The sequence below is a fragment of the Larimichthys crocea genome, chromosome XV (genome assembly GCF_000972845.2).
Source record: "Larimichthys crocea isolate SSNF chromosome XV, L_crocea_2.0, whole genome shotgun sequence".
NCBI lineage: Eukaryota > Metazoa > Chordata > Actinopteri > Sciaenidae > Larimichthys > Larimichthys crocea.
In genome coordinates, this window is record NC_040025.1 from 14454957 (window position 1) to 14477334 (window position 22378).

At 42.2% G+C, this 22378-nt stretch overlaps 1 protein-coding gene across 1 annotated transcript in view; it reads left to right on the plus strand.

Moving 5' to 3' along the window:
* LOC104933184 (ERC protein 2-like) overlaps positions 1 to 22378 on the plus strand; it is a 156292-nt gene that overhangs the window by 80350 nt on the left and 53564 nt on the right. The window contains exons 13-16 of the mRNA XM_027288591.1: positions 2378 to 2465; positions 2636 to 2638; positions 6587 to 6739; positions 10452 to 10612. Coding sequence (XP_027144392.1) covers positions 2378 to 2465; positions 2636 to 2638; positions 6587 to 6739; positions 10452 to 10612 — 405 coding nt within the window. The remainder of the gene's footprint in view (positions 1 to 2377; positions 2466 to 2635; positions 2639 to 6586; positions 6740 to 10451; positions 10613 to 22378) is intronic.

The following is a 22378-nucleotide window of genomic DNA, read 5'->3' on the forward strand; positions in this document are numbered from 1 at the left end:
CAAGACAAAGAAAGCAAAGGAGTGATAAAGGGAAAATGGAAAAAGAGAGTAGAGGAGATAACGAAAGAACAATAATAATATGTATAAGAGAGAGATACACATGGTTAACAAAAAAACAGAGCTGTACTTTGACAGCCAGAAATAAAGCGGAGCTGCTTATGTTGGAAGGCGGATGTGTGGAGGGCTCCAGGTGAAAGAAGCAAGAGGAAATGTGAAAAATTACTTATTACGCTTGGTTTAGGAAATGGCTGGACTCATGCACAGTGCTCTCGCTCTCTTTCTCACTCTCTCTTTCTTTCTCTCTCCCTCTCTCTTTCTCTCTCTCTCACATCATCTTTCTAAGAAATGTCACGGCAATAAAATACTATTTTCCCCCCATGAATTTACTCATTTCAGCAATCAACAAATCACAGTTCTCCCTAATATTTTCCACTCACATGCAGCCCAGCCCGTCTGCTCCTTATTCACACTCTACATGCCCTCATTTGCCTTCATACTGGTCAAAACACTTGGTTCATTTTGCGCTGATAGGTCGATGGGGGTATATCAGCTATCAGACGGGACCAGCGTGTCTGCTGGTTTATACACCTGTACCAGTAGCAGTTGTGTGTGATAGCTGATATGCCCTCATGGCTCAAGTTTGTTCTCTATGGACATGCCTCTGAGTTTCTAAAAACACACACAGAGACATCAAAGACCCGAATATAAACAGATTCTTATCCCCCTCCTGCTCACTGTGTAAATATGTGTGCACATGTACATATGTGTGTATATATACTTCATTCATAATAGTAACAAAATTGAATAGTTATCTTTATTTACGTAGCACTTTTCAAAACCAACTCGTAAAAATGATAAAATTAACATGTAAAATCAACAGCAGAGTCATTAAAAAAAGAAATAAAGAAAAAAGCCGGAGACATAAAATGACAGGTCTAATAAACTGACTCTCTGTGTGTGTGTGTGTGTGTGTGTGTGTGTGTGTGTGTGTGTGTGTGCATGTGTTTGTACAGGGAGCATAATATCAGATATAAATACTGACATAAAGTCCTAAATATTTATACAAAGGTTTTGAAAGGTACTATGTTGTGTGTCTGTGTGTGTGTGGCAAGGTGAGTGTGTAATAATTGTATTCATCATCTTGTTATATTTCACAATAATTGCACACCAACATCACCCATAAAAGCTGACACACACACACACACACACACACACACACACACACACACACCATTCTAAAGGCTGTGACAGCAAATATTTGCCCATATGTGGGGGCAGCTTGTAGGTTTTACCCAGAGTAAACACACCAGTGTGGATATGGAATAATAATGTGGCGCGTTTTAGCAGCTGCTTGGTCACAGCCTGTTTACAGTGTTGGAGGGGTCTCTTAAGCGCTAATTTGTCACTGTCAGCTTTCTCACACCTTTTTTTTTTTTAAGTGTGAAGGCCAAACTGGGAGCTCAAAGAGTGTGTTTTGATTCTATTTTAAGAGTGTTTGTGAGAAGATATAGATTATGTATAAGCGTAACTGTGCGTGTCTTATATTGCATAGGTTCTGTGGGTTCATGTGTGTTCTTGCATATTTCAAAATATATTTGCGTGTGAACGTGTCATGGTTCTCTGGCTAAGTAAGTTCGGTAAGTGACAAGAAACAGGTCTTAGTGTTGGTGTAAATACACAGTCGTCCTGGCTGGTTAATACATGGTTTAGCTCTGTAATCAGTGCCTCAACAATGCACAACACTGACAGCAGATTTATTATCCCATGTGCGTGTGTGTGTTTCTGGCAGTGTCTATTGATTCGCCCCAATTTAGTTTTTAAAAACACATGCCCTTATGTTTGTGGGTGTGTGTGTCATCCTGTCTCCTTAGCTGTCGACCTACCTCTCTTGCACATATCTATTTGTGAGAATGTGTGTTTGTGTGCGTGCATGTCTGCATGTGTTTGTGTGTTTTGTTGGTGAAGGATTTACACAGAAGTGTCTCACCTCCATCAGTCAAGTCTCGTCTTGTCCCAGTCTGCCTTGTTAGTAAAACTAGACATAATCACACTACTCCTCTGCTTTACTGTACACATTGCAGCCCTGCCGTTTACCTATGTGATGCAACGTACAGGCCTTGTTTAAACTCTGAAAATACAGCAAGAATTCAGCTGCAAAAATCACCACAAATTCAAACTGTTGGATTAGAAACATTTATTTAAAGTGACATGGGGCCATTGTGTATTGTACATAGGGATTGTGTATACATTTTTACATACAGGATCCATGCCATGGTCTGTTGTGTGAAATAAACATTTTCTTGTTTTGAATTGTTGCTTTGCATTTCTTTATTGAGCATCTCTTTATCTGTTGTCGCTCATCTTTCTCTGTCTGAAGGCAAATCAAGTCTCCTAACATCCAGATGGTGCCTGGTGAGATGAGGAAAGATGCCCTGACTGATGGACATGCGCACTCTTTATCGCAGGTTTGAACATGCGTGTGTGTGTGTGTGTGTGTGTGTGCACAAATGTATGTTCCTTGGCCTCTAGTTTAGCTCATCACATCTTCATCCCTGAGACTCATACTGTACTCATTTCTTCCACCCTCTTCTCTCCTCTTCTTTCCTTCTCACCTGCTTTGCAAGCCGTTCCTCAGAAAGTATTTTCTTATCCCCTTCCTTTATCTCTCTCTACATTTCTTCTCCACTCCTTCTCTGTGTGATTCTGCTCTTCTGAGCAGAGGGAGCCCTGTTCCAGCCTTTCATGCCTCTTGCCCTCCCTCCCTCAGTGCATCTCAGAGTCAGACCTAAGTGGAAGAGACAGGCATTTAGTCCAGCAGAAATCAGCTCCATACGCCAGCTGGGAGCGGTGGCATAATGGCTCACAAGGGAAAGAGTGAGTCTAGTCAGCTAGGAGAGAGATTCTTCATATATCAATTTTTTTATATAATTTATATAATTCCATGTTTTATAATACTAGTGTTAGAGCAGGAATTCAAGCTCAAGTCCAAGTTTTTTGTCATTCATCCATATCAAAACCTGGCCAACACTACCATGCTCACAGCATGATTTGATGTCTGTTGGTTGATTGATTGGTCTACCACTTTACAGTAGTTTGCCTTAAAACTATTGGATGGCGATCCCCTGACTTTTTATTTAGCGTAAACATCAGGTCGAAATTTCAATTTGTCCAACCCTTTGGTTTATGATCATATACGTCTTCAGCCTCAGCTATACACAATATTAATATGCTAGGAAACTGAGCTAAGACTGGCTTTAAACATATACTATAAAAAAGCATTTTTAAAACAAAACTTTTCATAAAATGAAAGTGCAAAGAGATTGTTTGAGATTGTGAAATTTGAACTGAGTAATGGTAAAACTGTCAAAACTTTAGCATATCTCTACTGCAATTTCCTCCTTTGTTTATTTATTATCACATATAACATATACGGGAATATGAAAGATCTTTGCTAATCATATTCCTTGAAGAAATGTTGTTTCTCTCTGAAGCCAGTGTGTAAAAAGCTAAACAAACAAACACAAACAAACATGATATGGACATGACAATCTAGACAAAACAGTTGACTGATAAAACAAAAAAAAAGCCTGACAGACCTGTCCTAACAGCGCCACAGTGCCCCTGTGCACAATATGATATGGTAAATATTAAGAACAGTAGAACGTGCGAACCTGTAAAAGACCACATAAGAGTCAGAGTGAACCCCTACATATTCCAGCTCCAGCTGTTTCCAGCTGTTATAAATACAGTATGAGTTCTGTATATTATGTTTGCTCAGCAGTCAGGTTGCATTGTGGCCGTTTCCTCCGCTCTCCCTCTCTCTCTCCGTTTATCTCCGGGTCCATCAGGAACATAGCACGCTTCAAGGGTAAACACAAACAAACAGGGCCTTCCCTCATTTCTCCTTGTCCCCCGTCCATCCAGGAGAGTTTATGTGGAATGGACTGATAGCATCTCTCCGCTCCATCGTCTCCATCGCGCCACGCTGTACTTCCCAAACACAGAGAAAACATGCATCGGAAATGTTCACTTCAAGCCTTCACACGGGCCTTTTATTTCTGTTTTTATCTGTAACGGAGAGGCATCAGTGACAGTCAATACCTCCCTCCTCTATATTTGGAGGCATCTCCTTGTTTTAAATCTGGTGACAGTTAGAAGAAGATTCTAACATTCCAGGATTTTCATTTACTCAAAGCTTGTTCCCACAGAAAATGTAGATGAATTTCTAGCTATGCACACATACCTAACATTTTTTCAAATCATGAAATAGGACACATACGTAGAGCCTGATGCTTGCACACTTAACTTTTTTGACAGAGACAGAGATAGATGTATGTGTCTGTCTGGATCAGGCTGTGTGGGTAAAGTAGTGTGTAGAGTGTGTGTGAAGCTGAGATACCCAGCTGCTGGAAATGTGCATTCTCTCACTCTCTGCTCGTTTATTTTAGTGATTATAATCCCTCCATCAAACCAGAAAGGGCCAGACGCCATAATGATCCTTCCCAAGGGCATTAGGTGATGATTGGCGCTGCAGAGGCAATTATCTTTCCATTTCTCCCCACTCTCTGTATCTTTCTATCTCTCTTGCCCTTTTTTTCCATTCTCTGTATTCTTGAAAGCCAGTAATATTCTCTCTTGTTACTAATAAAACTCACAGATATGCACTGACACAGACAGACAGAAAGACAGATATATTGCACATGTGCACACAGACACACAGCTTTCTGGTCAGGTTTCATTCAGGGGTCCAGCGGTGGCAGCTCCCATCTCAGTGGGGTGTGTGTGTGTGTGTGTGCGTGCGTGCGTGCATGTGTGTGTGCATTCTGTCTATTGGGCGGGGTCAGACCAGTACTTGTTGATTCTGGTGCATCGAATTACTGCCCGTCTGTCACATCCAATTACAGCTTTGGACTGTTGACGCACACAGCCTGCCTCTGTATGTGTGTGTGCGGGTGTTTGTCGCTCACCTCCAGCTGTGTCGTGCTGACGTGACGAGCCACAAGTATCCGCTTGTGATTTGGCTGGCTTGGCATTATTTTCACCACACTCGAGGATAATCCCATTGCTCCTGTTTTAGTCAGTATCACTGAATTAGTCAGTTAATTTGCCTTTTTTTTTTGTCTTTTTTTTTTCATGAAGGAGCCCAGTTATTTGATAGCGATAAATCTCGTGAACTGGCTTGATGCCAACTCAAAACTTACTTTTTTAAAATATTTATTAAGTGCAGTTAATAAGCCATTCATATACATCTTGCATGTTCCTGGCACTGTCTCATAAAATGACTTTAACTTGACTCTCTTCCATGCATTCAGTAAAACATTTTTACCGTCACAATAGATTCACCATGTGTGAGCCATGGCACTGTTTAGCCTGGAGCTCCTTTTATGCAATACAAAGACTATTCAGACTGCTGTCAGACTTAATAATAACATTATACAGATGCATACTTATGCATACATTGGGCTCCATATATCAGCTATACTGTATACCTGCAAAGCTATAATTGATTTCCAAGCATCCTGTATTCACTAACTTGCTTCTACAAGCAGCCATTTCTGAGATGAAAGGTCAGTGTGTAGCGAGGCTCAGTAAAACATTTCACAATGAGTTGAAACATTTCAGTTTTCTCTTTTACCAGTTTGTCTGTCTTCTTAATGAGAGCTTACCATTGCTTCCAACAATGTTTGGTGCTTTGGCACACAATCTTGCTTTGTACTTTGTAATATTAATTAGCTTGATGCTTCAATAATGTTGAAAGCTTCCATCCCTTAAAATACCAATTTTGCATTCTGCCGGTTTGTTTCCAGGGCAGGTTGCTGCTCTCACTCACTTGCAATGCATCAGTGCGGTTTTTCTTACTACGTATTCAATTGGCACGTCCCTAGTTTGTGTTGTACAAATATAACTGAACACTTTGTTTGAAACTGTCACCTCATCTATGTGACTCTAAGGTTTCTGCACTGCTCCCACAAAAGTGTGAACGTGTGAACTTGAAAGCGAGTCAACTTTTGAGGAGAAGAAGAAGTAAAAAAAAAAAAAAAAAAGAGAGAGACAGACAGACAAGACGAGTGGGGGGGGGGGGTTATTATTTCTGTCCAGTGTTTTCTTTCACAGTTCCATCACCCAGTGTGGAGAGGGATCCTTTTCCCCCACTCACCATGGGTGTCAGAGAGGCCACACACAAACTGTGCATGTGAACGTGCACAGTTTACTCCACACACTCACACATGCGCACACTTATGAGGATGTCGGAAAAGGTCATAGCACTTACACACTCTCTCTCTCCATCACTTATCACTCTCTTCTGTCTTGGCAGTGTCTCTTTTCTCGAGGAGAAGTGTTGTTCTTCTCTCACCACAGCTTTTGACTTCATCAAATCTTTCCTCTTTTCTGTTTAACATGGACCAGGTTCCTTTTTAGCAAAGGGACTGACAAATACACCTTTTCTTTTTTCCAGCGCAAAAACATTTCAGAATGGGTATTTAAAACAAAGTACACTCAAAGAAAAACACTCTCTCCCTGGCTTTTGCTACTTTGCTTCCAACCCTCCTCCTCGTCTTCTTCCTCTGAACCCCCCTGCCCCCAGCCTCCTCTTTTAGCTTCCCAGGATGCCATGCGGGAGACGGCGGAGCGGATCGGGGAGCTGGAGATGGCACTGAGGGAGAGCATGAACACCTCAGCACATAGGGAGGCTCTCTGGGCGCAAGAGGAGAGTGCCCGGGTTCAGGCCCAGAGACAGGTTTACTGGATGTTTTACACACTAATGGAGGACTCAAGGGACAGCATGCACATATACACGCAGTCAGACAGTTTGATGCATCACTACACAGACAGTGTGGCCTACCTTTTAAAACAGAGTGCAGGTATCAGCTCACCTAAAAGAGAAAACGCAAGGAACTTAACTGCACCCCCATGTGGCTAAGAGCACAACTGCAGGCAGACTATGGCCAATGGATGATCCATGATACTTAATATGTAGCTCTTAACTGACAAATATCATGATTACAAAATGGATAGTTGTCATTTTACTTCCTGCGTTTTATTTTGTTTTCCTATTAATTCAGTTTTTATTCACATGCTGTTTATCTTCTTTGTCTCAAATGAAATTCAAAAGCGAAACAAAGACTTCTAGCATTTAATTTTCTGTCTCCTCATAAGTTTGCATTTGCATGCTTAAAAATGTGAACATATGTTTAACATATTGTGTGTTTGTGTGCATGCAATCAGAATTCATTAACAAATCTCTGAACTTCAGACTAGCCCTGATGGACTACAGGCTGCCCATTTACTCTGTACGTCCTGCTACAGTATCAATCTGTCTGACTGCCAGCTGGTCCGTCGGTCAACATCTTTTAAATAGGTCCATAAAAAGTGTATGCGTGTGCATTTGTATGTGTGTGTATGTGAGAGTCTAGGTGTGTCTGTGGTGGGAAAGAGAAACAGGGCGAGGGAGTGTGTTTCCTCCTGGTGTGAGCGTGCATTTGAATGAGAATGACCTCGCATTACTGATGAGTGCCACAAGTAATATGAGAGCGATCTGTGGTTAAAACGAGAATTAACATTTTGAGGGAGAATGGTGGCTGTATTGCTTCAAACACACATACATATACTCCAATTTGCACACACACACACATGTTCAAAGATAGAAGCTGATAGATAACTTGAGGAGATCGGCGCTCGGATCGAGCGAGAAAGTAACAGAGGGTCAAACTCAGTTTAGAAAATTCAATGAGAGCCAATGCTAACTGTGGCTTGTTTTTTCCTCTTTTTTTTTGCGATTTCTGCACTTCACATGCTCGACTTACAGTCACCCTGGATACCGTGTTTATCAAACAATATCCTGATCCACAGAGAAGTCCGAAAGAAAGTGTATTTATGTCTGTGGTAATTTTCGCAGGCATAGAAGTGGATGATTCAGCTTTGACCTGCGTTTACCCGTGTGTAGCCAGAGAATCAGGGAAATCCTTTCCTAACTTGTGACACATTAACACTCATTGACCCCGAAAGCCATAGTCAACTTGTTTTCATTTCAACTCAGTCCAGACCCTACACATCGAGAGCATAATGAGCCAGCATACCGTCATACTGGCAACTGCACTTGACTCATATTGAGAATAGAGTTGCAGTCGCGACTTAAGGAAAGATACCCATTCGGCGTGGCACTCAAGTTGCTCAGTCGGTGATGCGCACTGCTAGGTGCTGACAACACACTGAACTTTGTGAGCCAGCATGACGTCACCACATGAGGAGGCAGCGAGTCAACATGCCATTAACATGCAGTTACACAGTCATCAGTCAACTGCAGTACTTGCCTCAGAATATAGAGAAAAAAGTCTGTGTGTGTGTGTGTGTGTGTGTGTGTGTGTGTGTGTGTGTAGGGAGGGATGTTGGGAGAAAAGAAAGAGGGACAGGTCCTTCTGGAACATCACCTGACCCTGGCACTGTTTCAGAGCGCCCTGCCAGACTCACATTCTCACATTTTTTCCCCCCCTTCAGTCTTTCCTTGATTTTCTTCTTTCTTCTCCCCTCTGTCCCAGAGTAATCAGTCTCATGATGTGTAATGCGCTGAAAATCTTCCATCAGCCTGACCTGCTGAAATGGAGCATGGGTAATGCCCCGGGTCACTTCTATTCACACCCCCGCTCTCTAAGTCTCTCGCTTGGTCTCTGACTCTCACTGTCTCTTGTCTTTTTCCTGACAAAATTTCTGCTGTCCATCCATTGTCCTGTGCCTCGTTCTTTCCCATCTGTCTTCTTAAGTTGTCTCATCCAATTATCTCCACGCTCTCTCTCCCTTTCTCCACATTTCTCTTCCTGTCTCTCTCCCGCTCTCTTCCTCTCTGACGTTTGAACTAGGCCTTTGAACCAGCAACACGGACACAAATGGACAAGAGGGATTTGGCCCTTACCTCTGAGCCCTCAATCAGCTTAGTAACTAAAGGGGCTTTGGGCCAGTCTTAGTGAGCCTTAGCTCGGCTGGAGGGCTTTGCCTTGAAGTTGAGCTAAATTAGCACGCACAGGCTCACCGCTAAGCTGATTAGGACCCTAATTTCACTAAAATGCATTGTATTCCTTATTAATGATGTGATTGTGAAGTGAGGGCTAGCCTGGGTGGTGGACTAATGGGGGACTGGGAGGGAGGCAGTTGGCGCATGAGGGTTGATAGACATGTGGTGGGTGTAAATGGAGTTGTGTGTGCCTGACCCTTGGCTTTCAAGATGAAAAGACTGACTCTGGGTTCTTTGAGGCTGAAACAAGACATGAAACATTAAACATGCTACTATTTTTGACAGTTGGATGTCTTGTTGATATTGGGTATATTAACTGCTGGATACTACTGAGGTCAGTTGTTGTTGGCAGGGAGGGTGGCCTGCATTTTATTTAAAACAATGCCTTGTTGTATTTCTACAAAGTTATGACTAAGAGTTGTCACTTTCCCACCATTTCAATTTTTTTTTCTGTACTCCTTGCTTTGCTTTCACCCTTTCTTCTCTCACTCCATATGTGATATTCATGAACAGTCAGTGAGCGCATTATCTGACATCTGTGAAACACACCTAGAAAACCGGCGAAGATGGAGAGTGTCCTGAAAATGTGTGAACGATTTGGCCCCTTCATAAAAGGGGCCCATTCCTTTTTTCATGTCCTACCCCATGGAGTGCTTCACCTAATACTGTTTTTTTTTTTTTACTTTTCCTTCACTTTCTTGCCTTTTGTTCATTTGAAATCTAACATTTTATTTAATAATTTATTGTTTGACTATCTTGTATCACAAATCTGCAAATCATCTAAATTAAACAGAAGATAAATTCATATTCTTGCTGCCTTCCATGCACACCATTTGAACAAACCTGCCTAGTAGTGCATCCTATTGTAAAGTTCTTGTTGTTAGACAATTAGATACTTCCTGTCTCGGGATAATGACGCCCTGAGGTCACATCCTGTATGTTAGACACTCGGGTTGGACAGGCAGGCCTGCATGGCCTGGAGGGCATGTGTGCGCAGAGGGAGGAGATGTAGTTGAGTGGTTGTTATTCTCACCTGCTCTGAAGTAGAGCCACACTTAAGAGTGAGATAAAAATAAGTAGAGAAAGGTGGGAGAGAAGAGGGAACCCTTGTTTTAAGTAGACAGGGTCAGCGGACATATCATTCAACTAACCTTTGAACCACGGTAATTTCACCTGCTCTTAGATGTCAACCAGCCATTAGTTTTCATCTTTAGGCTGTTATTTCACCTCATTCTAGCATTCCAATACACACACCCTCTGAAATACATGCATGTAGACAAATAAAAGTGCACACAAGTATGTCTGATTTGCTATATCCATGTGTGTACAACTTTAATGTGATATTTCGTTTTATCATTTATGTTTGAGAACACAGCCATGTGGGTGAGTATCCTGGTATGTTTTGATGTTTTTTAAACCTCCGTGTATGTCTCCCCTTGCATAGTTGGAGGAGCTGATGGGGGCTTTGGAGAAGACACGGCAAGAGCTAGACGCCACCAAGCTTCATCTGTCCTCCACCCAGCAGTCCCTGCATGAGAGAGACGGACACCTTAATAGTCTTCGCCAGGAGAGACGCAAACAGCTGGAGGAGATTCTGGAGATGAAGTTAGTCTCACACACCGCCATTTGTCTTTATATACAGCACATATATCTGCACCATATTTATATCTTATCAATCTACGTTAATCTACGCTACTTACCTATATTCTTTCTTTCAACAGACATAACTCTTTTCAAGTCATTACAGGCCACACAGAATAATAATCACATGCTCTGTTTCTAGACTTCAACTTTTCTATCTCAGTAATATGAGCTGATTAAACTGTATTTACATTAAAAGAAAAAGTCTTATGTGTAACGCCGAGATAGAATAACTGCAGTAAAACATACAGTCTGAGTAAATAAACCACAAGTGTTTGTGGTAGTGACTGTAACACCGAGCCCATAAAAGTATATGATTAAGGATGTTTTATTAACGCTGGCTTGCTTCCCTCAATGCATTTTCATTACCCTACACAGCAGCTTTTGTTGCAAGTCTGTACTGTATTAAGCATGTTTATCCACTCACCTGTTCACATATGCATCTGGGCAGTGAGTGTTATATAGACATCAGCACTGAGGTGTGTTTTGAAGCGGCAGGATCAGCCGTTGTCTATAGCTGCCTTTTGAAAAGTTACATTTATTGAGGACAGGTGGTGCAGCCTTAGACGGCAGGTCAGAAAAGTGTGTGTGCAGCTGTTTTTTTTATTATTGATATTATTGTATGTCTGCGTGTGACAGAGAGAGAGTTAGAAAAACAAAACAAGCAAAAAAAAAAAAAACCTGTGCAGGACTGGCTGTATTTCCATGTGTGAGTGTGTGTCATGGGGTATGTATGAATGTGTGGGTGAGTTCAGTGATCTGTCAGTGGAGCAGCTACATGTGTGTTTGCTTTGAGTTCTCTGATTGAAGGAGCATGGAGCCACATATCTGGTTGTCATGTGCCGCAGAGAAATGCCTTTAATGTCAGCCCCTCAATGCAGTACAAAAGGGAAGGCTGGCACATATGTATTGAAAACACAACTTTTAAAATTCATTATGCCCCGAAAGCCCCTCTGATCACACTAACTCTAAAAGAATGTGTGTATGCGCCCGTGTCTGCCCCGAGTATGTGTATGTGCGGCATGCTGGAGACAGAAAGAGAGAGCGAGAGAGAGAGCGAGAGAGAGAGAGAGAGAGAGAGAGAGAGTGCCCTTGCCTGTGTATCACACACACGCACTTGTGATATAAACCATCCTCCTGTCTGTTCCAATTTCCACCATCCAAATATTACCAGGGTTGTTTAGCAAAGGAAATGTGTTACATATGATACAGACACAATCCATGCTTCTAGGTATGTACATGAAATTAGGAAAATGCTCACGGACCTGGCATGTGAATAATACTTTTGTACTTTGCTGGCACTCGGTTTAAATCATTATTATATTACCATTAGAAAGATGTCTGAAGAGGAAGACGGTTAGTGTGATGGTTGGTTGACATAAACAGCAACAAAAGTAGATGGGATTCTTTGCCTTTGTGTTTGAGTCTTTGACTGAATGCAAGTCTACACTGGTAAGAGCTAATGAAGGGGGCACAGGGGGCATGAGTGTGTGTGTGGTCTCTTATGCACTGGATTCTGTGTGTGTGTCTGTGTGTATGAAGAGGTCGGAGGCAGGGGTTTGGGGTCACTGATGATGAGGATTAAAGGACTGTTGAATAGCGAGGGGCGAAGCTTCGTGAGACTGACTTAAATCTGAACAAGCCACAAAGATACGCACGCAGAATGTACACACAACCTCAGTGGAACTCACATATAATCACTCACGTCTGCAGACATGCACATACTTAGACAAACTTTGGCTTTCTGCTTTAAAAGGGGCCATGTTCCCACAGCACAGCTCTGGTCCAAGTTAGCACAGGGAAAACTAAACAGGAAAGATAAGGCAGAGAAAGAGAGGTAACAAGAAAAGAGAGAGGGAGAGAGGGAGGGAGTTAAAAGTGAAATCAGGAGGGTGGGGGGGATGAGACAGAAAGAGAGAGAGAATGAGAGGGAGGGGAGGGTGGAATGGTGGGGCTACACAAACTGAAGTATTTCAAATCTTAGAAATCATGAGAGAAGTTTGATTGCATGCCAAGTTTCTCCTTCTCTCTGCTGTAATGTGGCATTTGTCAAGAAGACCAGCTGAAACAAACCATGTGAGGCACGTTCCCCAGTGAACTGGGGAGCTCTCTGTGTGTGTTTTGTAATGTGTGTGTATGTATAAGCCAGAGGGAGAGAGGGAGAGCAGACTCTTGGCTTTTCAACACTGTTAATGAAAGAGACAAGAGGGGGAAAAATCATTTTCAATATCCTCTCATTGCATGCTGGGTTTTGTGTATTGTGTGTGTGCGTGTGCGTGTGTGTGTGTGTGTGTGTGTGTGTGTGTGTGAGTGAGTGAGTGAGTGAGTGTAGGTGTATGTGTCTGTGTGCGTGTGTGTGAGAGAGAGTGAGAGTGCATTTTCACATTTGCCTTTTTCAGATATAGAGTCGAATGCTTGATGTATATGGAGCTGTGTGGGTTTGCTCTATCACCCCACACCAGATTTAGTTTCCACCATACTGTACAGTACTCACACACAGATACACACACACACACACATACACACACATGCAGACAGACACAGATGGCCTCCAGAGGAGCTAGTCATTAAATGAGTTTAGGGTCACGGGGTGTAGGTGCACAATAGAGAAATTATGTGTTTGGACATTTTAAATAGCTAGTCATTGAGATGTTTCCATAGTCTGAATGGGATAATACTACATGCCACAACATTGCAGTAGCTTACTGAACCTGATCCTCCTCTAGACACTGGGAATGTAGCTGATATTATCTCTGTTTACATTTTAGTGATGGAAAATGATGATAGAGCAAAGAAAAGGTAGCGGCAGCTTTGAGGCAGACACATAAAGAGATGCAGAGTTGACAAAGTGGACATTTTTAGAGGCAGAGAAGCTGAGAGTTGACAATTTGAGAGATGGAGGGGAAAATCATGCAAACATTAGCAGAAGGACTCTGCAAGACGGTCGATAGAGAAAAACAGAGAGGTTGCAGCGGAGAGCTCGGGAGGAAATAGTAAATGATAGAAAAAGAAGGATGATAGAGTGAGGGAGTGATTGATGGAGGAGGTCATGGATAGAGGGGAGGAGGAGAATGATGGAGGAAGTGGTGGAAGAAAGAACAGGGAAAAGATCGAGTGGAGCTGTGACGGGGGTGGGAGGGAGCAGAGTGTGGTTAGCAGCGAAGAGCAAGAGAGAGGGCGAAGTCGTACGACACAACACAACATACCATCAGCAAACACCTGCACAACATCTGACAACAAAGAGCATCCACTTGTTCACTCACTATTTTGCTTCATCTTCTTAACACCCCGAACAACATTTGGAGCAAAAATCCTATATAGAAAAAGAAAATCACTGAGTGTAACATAGAAATAGGAACTCCACAATTTGCACACACTGTTTATGCCTCTACCATGAATATTTTCAAGTTTCAGTAATTCATAGAAAAGACACATGTTTAATATTTTTGGAATATTTTAGATTTTCTTTTTCCAGAATTTGACACGTATGCTTAACATTTCATTTATGTCATTAACTCAGCACCCTTTTATACACAGTGTATGTAATCTAAACCTCTAACCTGTAACCCTGAACTTCACTTCTGTCCATGACGTGCGTTCATGCGTCCGTTCGTTAGCTAGTTACAGTAATCCATGGCATAATGAAGCTTAGAGGAGTAGCGACATTATGACTTTCAAATCCCCAACGTAGACATCCTGTCTGCACAGCGCCATTGCCATGGTTACTCTGACTAAACACACAGAGAGACCAGCTGTACAGGCAAGGTCATGTCCCCGCTCACTGATCTCTCTGAGGGGCCTGGACACATACGCTCCCTTGAAAACTCACATAAATATACACAGGTTTACACACACTCAATGAAACACATGCAAAGTGATAAAGCAGCATTGCATCCATTTGTGTGGTTTCGGAATTACATTTACATGGAAAAAAAAAATCCTGTCCAAGCACTCAGTATGCAGGGACTTGACAGACAGACAGACATTTATGCACATTCACCCAGCCACATGCAGACGTGTATGGTGTTACAGTGCCATTGTTGTGATAAGTAATGATGAGACATAGAGGGCTGGTGCGGTGTGTGAATGGGATTCTCTGTATTACAGTGATGAGGAGGGGTCTGACCACACATCACCTTCCTCTCTCCGCGAGCCAGTTTGTATGCGTGTCGCCTCGTGGGAACTTCGGGCCATTCATCATGTCTGTCTGTGCTCCCGTGCCCTCTGACACGCGTGTTTACCTTCGACATGTGTGTCGGCTGTCGAGCCTGTAGGTGTGTTATTATGCCAGGGCCGAGGCATGCTCCACCCTCCTCCTCCTTTGAGGTTTTGTCAATGGAGGGCTTCATCACATGGAAATCCCTGCTTGTAAGTCCTTGTTCAGTACAGTAAGGTAATGACAGACTACCTGGGTCCCATACAGTACGCTTCAAGGGTGGAGAGAACAGACGTGGTGAGAAACAATTTGAACTGGCTATTACGCTGTTCAGCTAATGCAACTGGAGGTGCCTTGAATGTAACTTTTTCGACCCATTTTTCCACGAGACCATGTCATTCTTGTGCAACCGTCATGTCTTGAACTCACTTCTCTCAGAGTTTGGCTGTTCTTGCATCAATTATGGTTATTTTTATCACTACTTATTAATATTTTATTGCCGCTTATATATCCACATAGTATTTTTGGCAAGCATAGGCCCATTCAGTAAATATGAGTTGGAGGTTTTGTGTACAGTATGTAAACCCTGACTTAACTTTTGTAAAAGTTAGTAAAAACACACAGATGAACACACCCTTTGTCTGCCTACAGTACGGTTAAGTGCTGTCACAGAGCCATGGAGTGATTGGGTGAATAGACGTTGTCTCCTAAAGTCAATGTATGAGTGCATGACTGGAAGGCTAGAGCTGCCTTTTAAAGTTGACGTTGAACTGAAAGATACACTGACGTTCTGGTCAAATTAGGATAGTGCATATGTGTGTGTGTGTGTGTGTGTGTGTGTGTGTGTGTGTGTCGGTGTGTGTGTGTGTGTGTGTGTGTGTTAAGCTGATAGACAGTGATGGAAGAGTCTTTCCAGAGACAGAAAATAACTTCTTGTCTTAAACTGAAGATTGACATAGTGAAGATGTGGTGAATGTGACACACAAAAACAAAACCAATGCAGTGATTGGCAACTAGAAAAGTAGATAGGGAGGCCACGTCATGGAGGCAGTGGGAATACATTGCATGTGGAAATTGCTTTTCCCTTTGTACTGACTCACAGTTTGTCCCACTAGAGTCAAATCATTCTTTCATTGTCTCCTTACTTTTACTTCATCATTCTTTTAACACTGTCCTCCTTAACTTCCTCTGAGTTTTTTTAAAGTCTCTCCCTTGCTCTCTTTTGTCTCTGTTTTTCTCTTGTTCTATCTCTGGACGAGTGGAAGAAGGCCTGGAATTTATCACACATACCTAATAATTACTATCACAGGAAATGGTCCTGAGGAAGTAGCCGCACTAGCCCTGCTAATTAGTGTCAGTCGCAAACACACACGCACACACACACACACTCAGCTAATTAGCATCATTTGACTGGTGTAGAAGTCTCGGGAAAGTCCAATCTGATTGGCCTTAGGGGGATAAACACCCCCGAGCTGGTTGTATAAATCTCAAGACTAATTGATTGGCAATGTGTGTGTGTGTGTGTGTGTGTGTGTGTGTGTGTGTGTGTGTGTGTGTGTGTGTGTGTATGTCAAAGTGTGTGCATGATTGGAGAATTGATTAGGTGGGCCCTGCAGCCATAAAAAGGCCGCCCAGGACATAGGACACAGAGGTGACCAATGACGGCCTCCTGGATGACAGTCTTGCCCTCAAGGGTCACTAAAGGAATGAGGAGAAGGAAACGGGTTCAAGGGAGGAGGAGGTGTTAGATAGATAGCTGTGCCACTAAAGCAGATATAGATATATAGATAGATACATATCTGGTTAGATCGATAGCAGCAGTTGGAGTGCGAAGGGTTAACTAGCCCAAAGAGAGTGTGCTGCAGAGAGAGAGAGAGAGAGATGAGTTATTTTAAATGCAGCTCTATGTAATATGTTGTTGGATGTGCTGTGCTGTAAAACAGCCATTAAAACAGTGGCTTAGTGAAATGCCCTCATGGTTTACCATTATGGGCACATGAAATGCTGGTATACCCACACAAGTGAGTCAATGAGGCTTATTGGCATATATTCACACACTGTAAACACCTCCAAGCCTCTGTGGTTGGCACACACACCTGAGCTCCGGCTCCTGTTTTTCTCCTCTGTGGCTTCTTTGGCTACGTCTGTCTGTCTTTAGTCTGTCTGTCTTTATTAAGTATGTCTCTGTCTTTATCTGTCTGTGTCACAGTTTTTACATGTCAATTAAAAGAAAAAGAAAAAAACGGTTTTAATGGCAGAACGCTGAGGGCTGTCTCTGCAGTTTTCCTTCTACACATTCTCACCTAGTTTTCCTCAATGAGAGTGACACACTGTTACATAAAGGTAATACAGTAAGGGGCTCAGGCTTTCTGACTCTTTGTTGGTTCGACTGGAGTTTTATTGGCCCCGCAAGTCTCTCGATCTTGCTGAGATCGTTCCCAGGAGGTTTTAATAGAGAACAATGGTAGAGCGGACCACTTCCCAGCACCGGGCTGCTCCAACACTGCACACCAGTCAGCATACACCACAGCAGCCCCTGGCACTTCTGGATTGTGTGTGTGTGTCTGATCTGGTTAATTCAGGGATATAGACCCAAACTGTAATTATCATTATGCACTTCTCGGCAGTGGCAGGAAACAGCCCAAGCGAGTTTGGATGAGTATATGTATCCTCACTGGTGCACATTGAATGTGTTTGTGTGCAAAGAACAACATGTGCATACATGAATTTGTCTATGTGTGTGTGTCTGTGTGCGTGCATGCATGTGTGCACATCATTGGAGCAATGATGTGAAGAGCATGAGAGCTATTAGCAGTGAAAGATAAGCAGACTGTGCCAGTGGCTATGTGATGATTTTTCCTGCTCTTGTTTTGGCCCTGCTCTTGTTCATTTGGTCTCTGCTAAATGGAGACATATTGGAAACATGACTGCTCTCTCGGGGCCGGTGGGTATCCACAGTTTAGGACTGGAAAGGAGAGGAGAGAAAAAGAAATAAGGGGAGAGGAGGAGAGGAAATGAAAGGAGAAGGCTAGAAAGAGAATAAGATGAAAATATAAATAAAATCAGTAGAGAAAGTAGGGGTCACCGGAGTTAAACTCACCACTAGTATTTCAAAACTCATTAAAACAAAAACTACATTTGTCTGATTTGTTTGTGAGGAGAAATTTACCATTCACAAGCATCACAGACACTGTTAACTTTCACAGCTCTGCAATAAAACGTGTCTCATTTTTACGATATCAGAGTTGATGTCCAAGAAAAAGCCAAGCGTAACCCACTGAAAAGAGACAGAAAGAGAAGAAAAAAAAAAGCATGCACAAACTTTAAACCCAAAGTTTATTTGGAGCAAGCGTCACATCTATTCAAGATGGCAACCACAGTTTAATCTGTGTAGTCCTTCATCTTTAAAGCTAGCCATGAATAAGACAGAAAAGGCCTTCATGTGGGCGGACAGACTGCGTAGAGACAGGACTGGTCACCACTAAATAAACAACACAGGAATCCTGCAGAGACAAGAAAGGCTTGAGGGAGTGTGAGGAAAGACAATGGCATGACTTTCAGCCTGTAGATGAAACACAGAATATAGACAGTGTGTGTATGCGTGATTGAGAATGTGGGCATTCTTGAATGTCTTGATATGAACGAATGTGTGTTTATGTCTCGAGCAATGTCAGTCAAGATCAGAGGACTGAGGAATACTTCACATTTCTTTGCAGCGTGTCATTTTAACGTACAATAAGCAAAGCCTAAACAAGCCAGTATGTGTGTACCCTGACATTACTGTAACCAAAACCTTGGTGAATTTTTTAATATGTATCTATTTCCGTTTATATGAAGTGTGAGGCATTCATGGAGAGCACGGGGTTGACATCACTGTTGCTGTGGTGTTGTGTTTTCTTTCGTGTCTGTCTATGTTTATGGTTAACCTGTAACAACCATTGATGCATTCCCTTTCCCCCTCATTGTCATCAAATTTAGTCTTTATTGCCTTAATGATCTCTGTGACACTCATGATCACTGTACTTTATTTAAAATAGGTAGGTTGCCAATTTTACCCAAATTTAATAGAATTGTCTAAAGAAAATGAATATCAATTTGTGTTTCAATTCACTGCCATTATGCGATTACAAGGAGTTGGTTTTTGGTTGGTGGTTGGTTTTTCGAGATTAACGGCTCGATAAAGACATGATCAAAACGGCCTGATTAAAAGAGCACCAGTCAAACTTCAAACGGGGAAAAACAATGTGAAAACATAATGGAAACAGGGCATTTATGTTTGTTTCATGTATTTTTTTGAGATCCACAGAGATCTGATGTTTTTACCACTATTTTTTTGTTTCAATCAATAGAAAATGTACAACAGGTGGATGGAAACCAACCACCAACCTGTGTCTGTGTGCAGGAGCTTTTGGTTCTTTCATTTGATATACAAATGAAAATTCGTAGTAGTGACAAAAAAAATGAATGTTAGCACTATTTTTTCTACAGTTATTGTATCAAGGTTCACACGGTTTCTGTATTGCAGTACTCTCGATCCATTGTTATACAGACATTTATTCTGTGTTGAAAATCTTTCAACATTCATATAAAACAATCATTTTAAATGGGACAAAACTTAAATTTAGAGTAAACAGTAGTACGACTCACATGCCCAATTGTGGGTTTTCTGTGTGGTCTAACTTATTGAGAAAATAACATAACATACGGCACGCCTATCTAAGACATGAACACACTGAATCTGTACTTAAAATGTACATACAGTTGTCACACATTATATGAGTTTAATGTAAATTCTAAAAAAGAGATTACAAGACAAAAGCACACACACACACACACACGTATCTGACATGTCTCGGGTCTATTCAAGCCACAGGTCTCCGGGTTCAGCATTTACCGAAATCAAATGTGTGTGTTTGGCCTTGGGTTACACACTCGATTGAATTAGAGAAATGGTGCACACGCACTCACACACACGCACACACACAGCCAGGGACACAGATCTCTATTAAGTTAAAAAAAAAGAGAGTTGAGTGTCCTCTTCCATTGCAAGGGCTTTTATGTGATAAGATCGGCTCGGGGTGCTCTCCTATGCAGGATTCCTGAGCACATCAAACAACAGTAAACCACATCACAGAGGCAGGAAGAGCTCAGCTCCATTAGCCAGCCCATAAAGAACATGTGTATGTGTAACAAGAGAGCTACGCTAGCCACTACAAAAGGTTTACACACATAGGACAAACATACAGAGGTATGCAGTTGCCTGACATACTCACAAACTGGCGTGCATTTTTTGGTGAAAATGCACATGTACACACTTCTAATTGCACACATAAACATTGCTGCGTGTAGAGTGCAAGTAGGAAACAAGGTCTGTGTCATTGTTCCTACCACGCAAAGACAGAAATGCATACTGATACTGTAGATGATTCTGGCTTTATCACTGTCATCTGAGCACATTCTGCATTTTATTCATTCCAACTGTGTCTTAAGCTTTAAGCCATGGTCTGGTTTTAAAAGAAAGTGGCTGGTGACATGAAAAAACAGGAATACAAAAATCTGTTTGCTGGCCAGATGGCATTCATTAGCTTTATTAGTACACAACTGGCACAGACGTACCCCCAATACATAAATCCTACCCAACACTCTCTACAACTGCAACACTGCTCCATCGCTCCATCCTAAAAGAAAGAGAAAAAGATGTTTCTCTTATGAGGTGTTTAGTGACAAAAGACCAACGGGACACCTAAATACAGCAAGAGTGAGGCAGAAAGACCCATTTTTCTTTCATTGATTTGAAACAGATCTCCACCCTGTCGACCGTCCAAGCCACAGGCAGTGAGATGTCACCCTCTACTCAGGGGTCCAAAGGATGTGATTCAAACTGGATTCCCGTCAGTCACCATGACTTGCCTTACTCTGCCATGAGAGGATGTCTTAATCAACTACTGTGCAGATGTGAGTTAGAAAACGTGATTAGAAACAAATAAACTGTAGGTTTTAAACCGCATCAAACAATAGCTCAGTTAGCAGAGCGTGCAGTTGTATCCTCATTGTCATATCGGATAGAGACAAATTTAACCAAATGACGATGATGAAATGGAGACACAGGGCCCACCCGGCTCCCCTGCTAAACCATCCTGATATCTATTAATCCAGAAGATTAGGCTGCCTACTAGCATTACATGCATTCCCTTGCTAGTCAGCGATGTTCTGCCCGCCGAGGTTACCATTTAATCCTGAAGATGACATACACGCAAACAGTATGATTGCCACTGATGCCACACAGGATGCAAGCTCAGAATGAGCATGCAAATGTTGCTGAGACTGATATATGAGTGTGTGTGTGTGTGTGTGTGTTGTGGATTGAGGCTCATGGTAGTCCAATCCTTCAAATGTGTGGTAGAGGAGAAAGAGACTTGTGGATGATTAGGGGGAAACAGAGGGTGTTCAGAGAGGAGTTATGCACTATGGCAGGCCCTAATTGCTTGCGGCTCCTGTTGTGTGTTTGGCTTTGTTTGAGCATGTCCAATATAACCAGTCATAGGGGAGCCTCTGCCAGAGCTAACACACACACAAACAGCACTGAACCATAGAGAAGGCTTTTATGGTGTTGAAGACTTCAGTAACATGACACCTAGGGCAAACACTGAGTAATAAAGCAATTGCAGCACATTATTTGAATCCTCCTCCTGGCATGGTTTGTTTGTCAGACTGAGAGTGTCTTAGTGTCCTGACATGTCACTTTGGAAGCGCAGTGCATGATAAACACACACACACACACATGCACACACACACACAAATTAGTAACTGTACACATGCAGGATAAACACAAAACACAGTCATGCACATACACACAGCAACACAAGCCCACATGTGTCTGCACGCACTCCAAACTGCAGACATCTTGACATGTCAGTCACAGCGCATTTCATGCCAGTGTTTCACAAAACTTCTAAGCAGCTTCCTGGTATGTCTGACTGCATGACTGCAGATAAAAGAGCAATAAATATTTCTTTCTTGCTTTGCTAACTTGTGTTCCTTGCATGCTCTTCACCTTCTTTTAAGGTTGCTGTTCTGTGACACAGTCACATTTTCATGTCAAAATATTTGTATGTGTGACTGTGCCCTTCCTAGCAGAGTTTTATTTTGGATATTCTGTGGCTCTGAGGTGGTCCCCAGTCCATTCATCACAAAAATAAGAGCTGTTTGTTAATGCATAACTTGTCATCATGGTGTCGCTGTAAAATGAGTTGTTCTCTGTAATTCTTTCTGTAGTGTCTCACTATATTTCTCTATGAGAGTCTGACAGCGGCAGACATCATGTTCACTATATTTACAACACCCTCACACACACCTAAATAAATCTACATATGCAAACAGACACAGCAGGGACCAGAGCAGGTCCAGGCCTGTCTGCACAGTCTAATCAGATTAAGCTTTATTTAGTGCTCAGAAAGAATGGGAACACATCCATTCATTTTACTGTAAGATATGTAAATCAGTCGATTAAAGTTACTCACACTGTTTCTCTGCTCAGATCATTGGTAATATATAGAAGAATGGAATACAAAAGT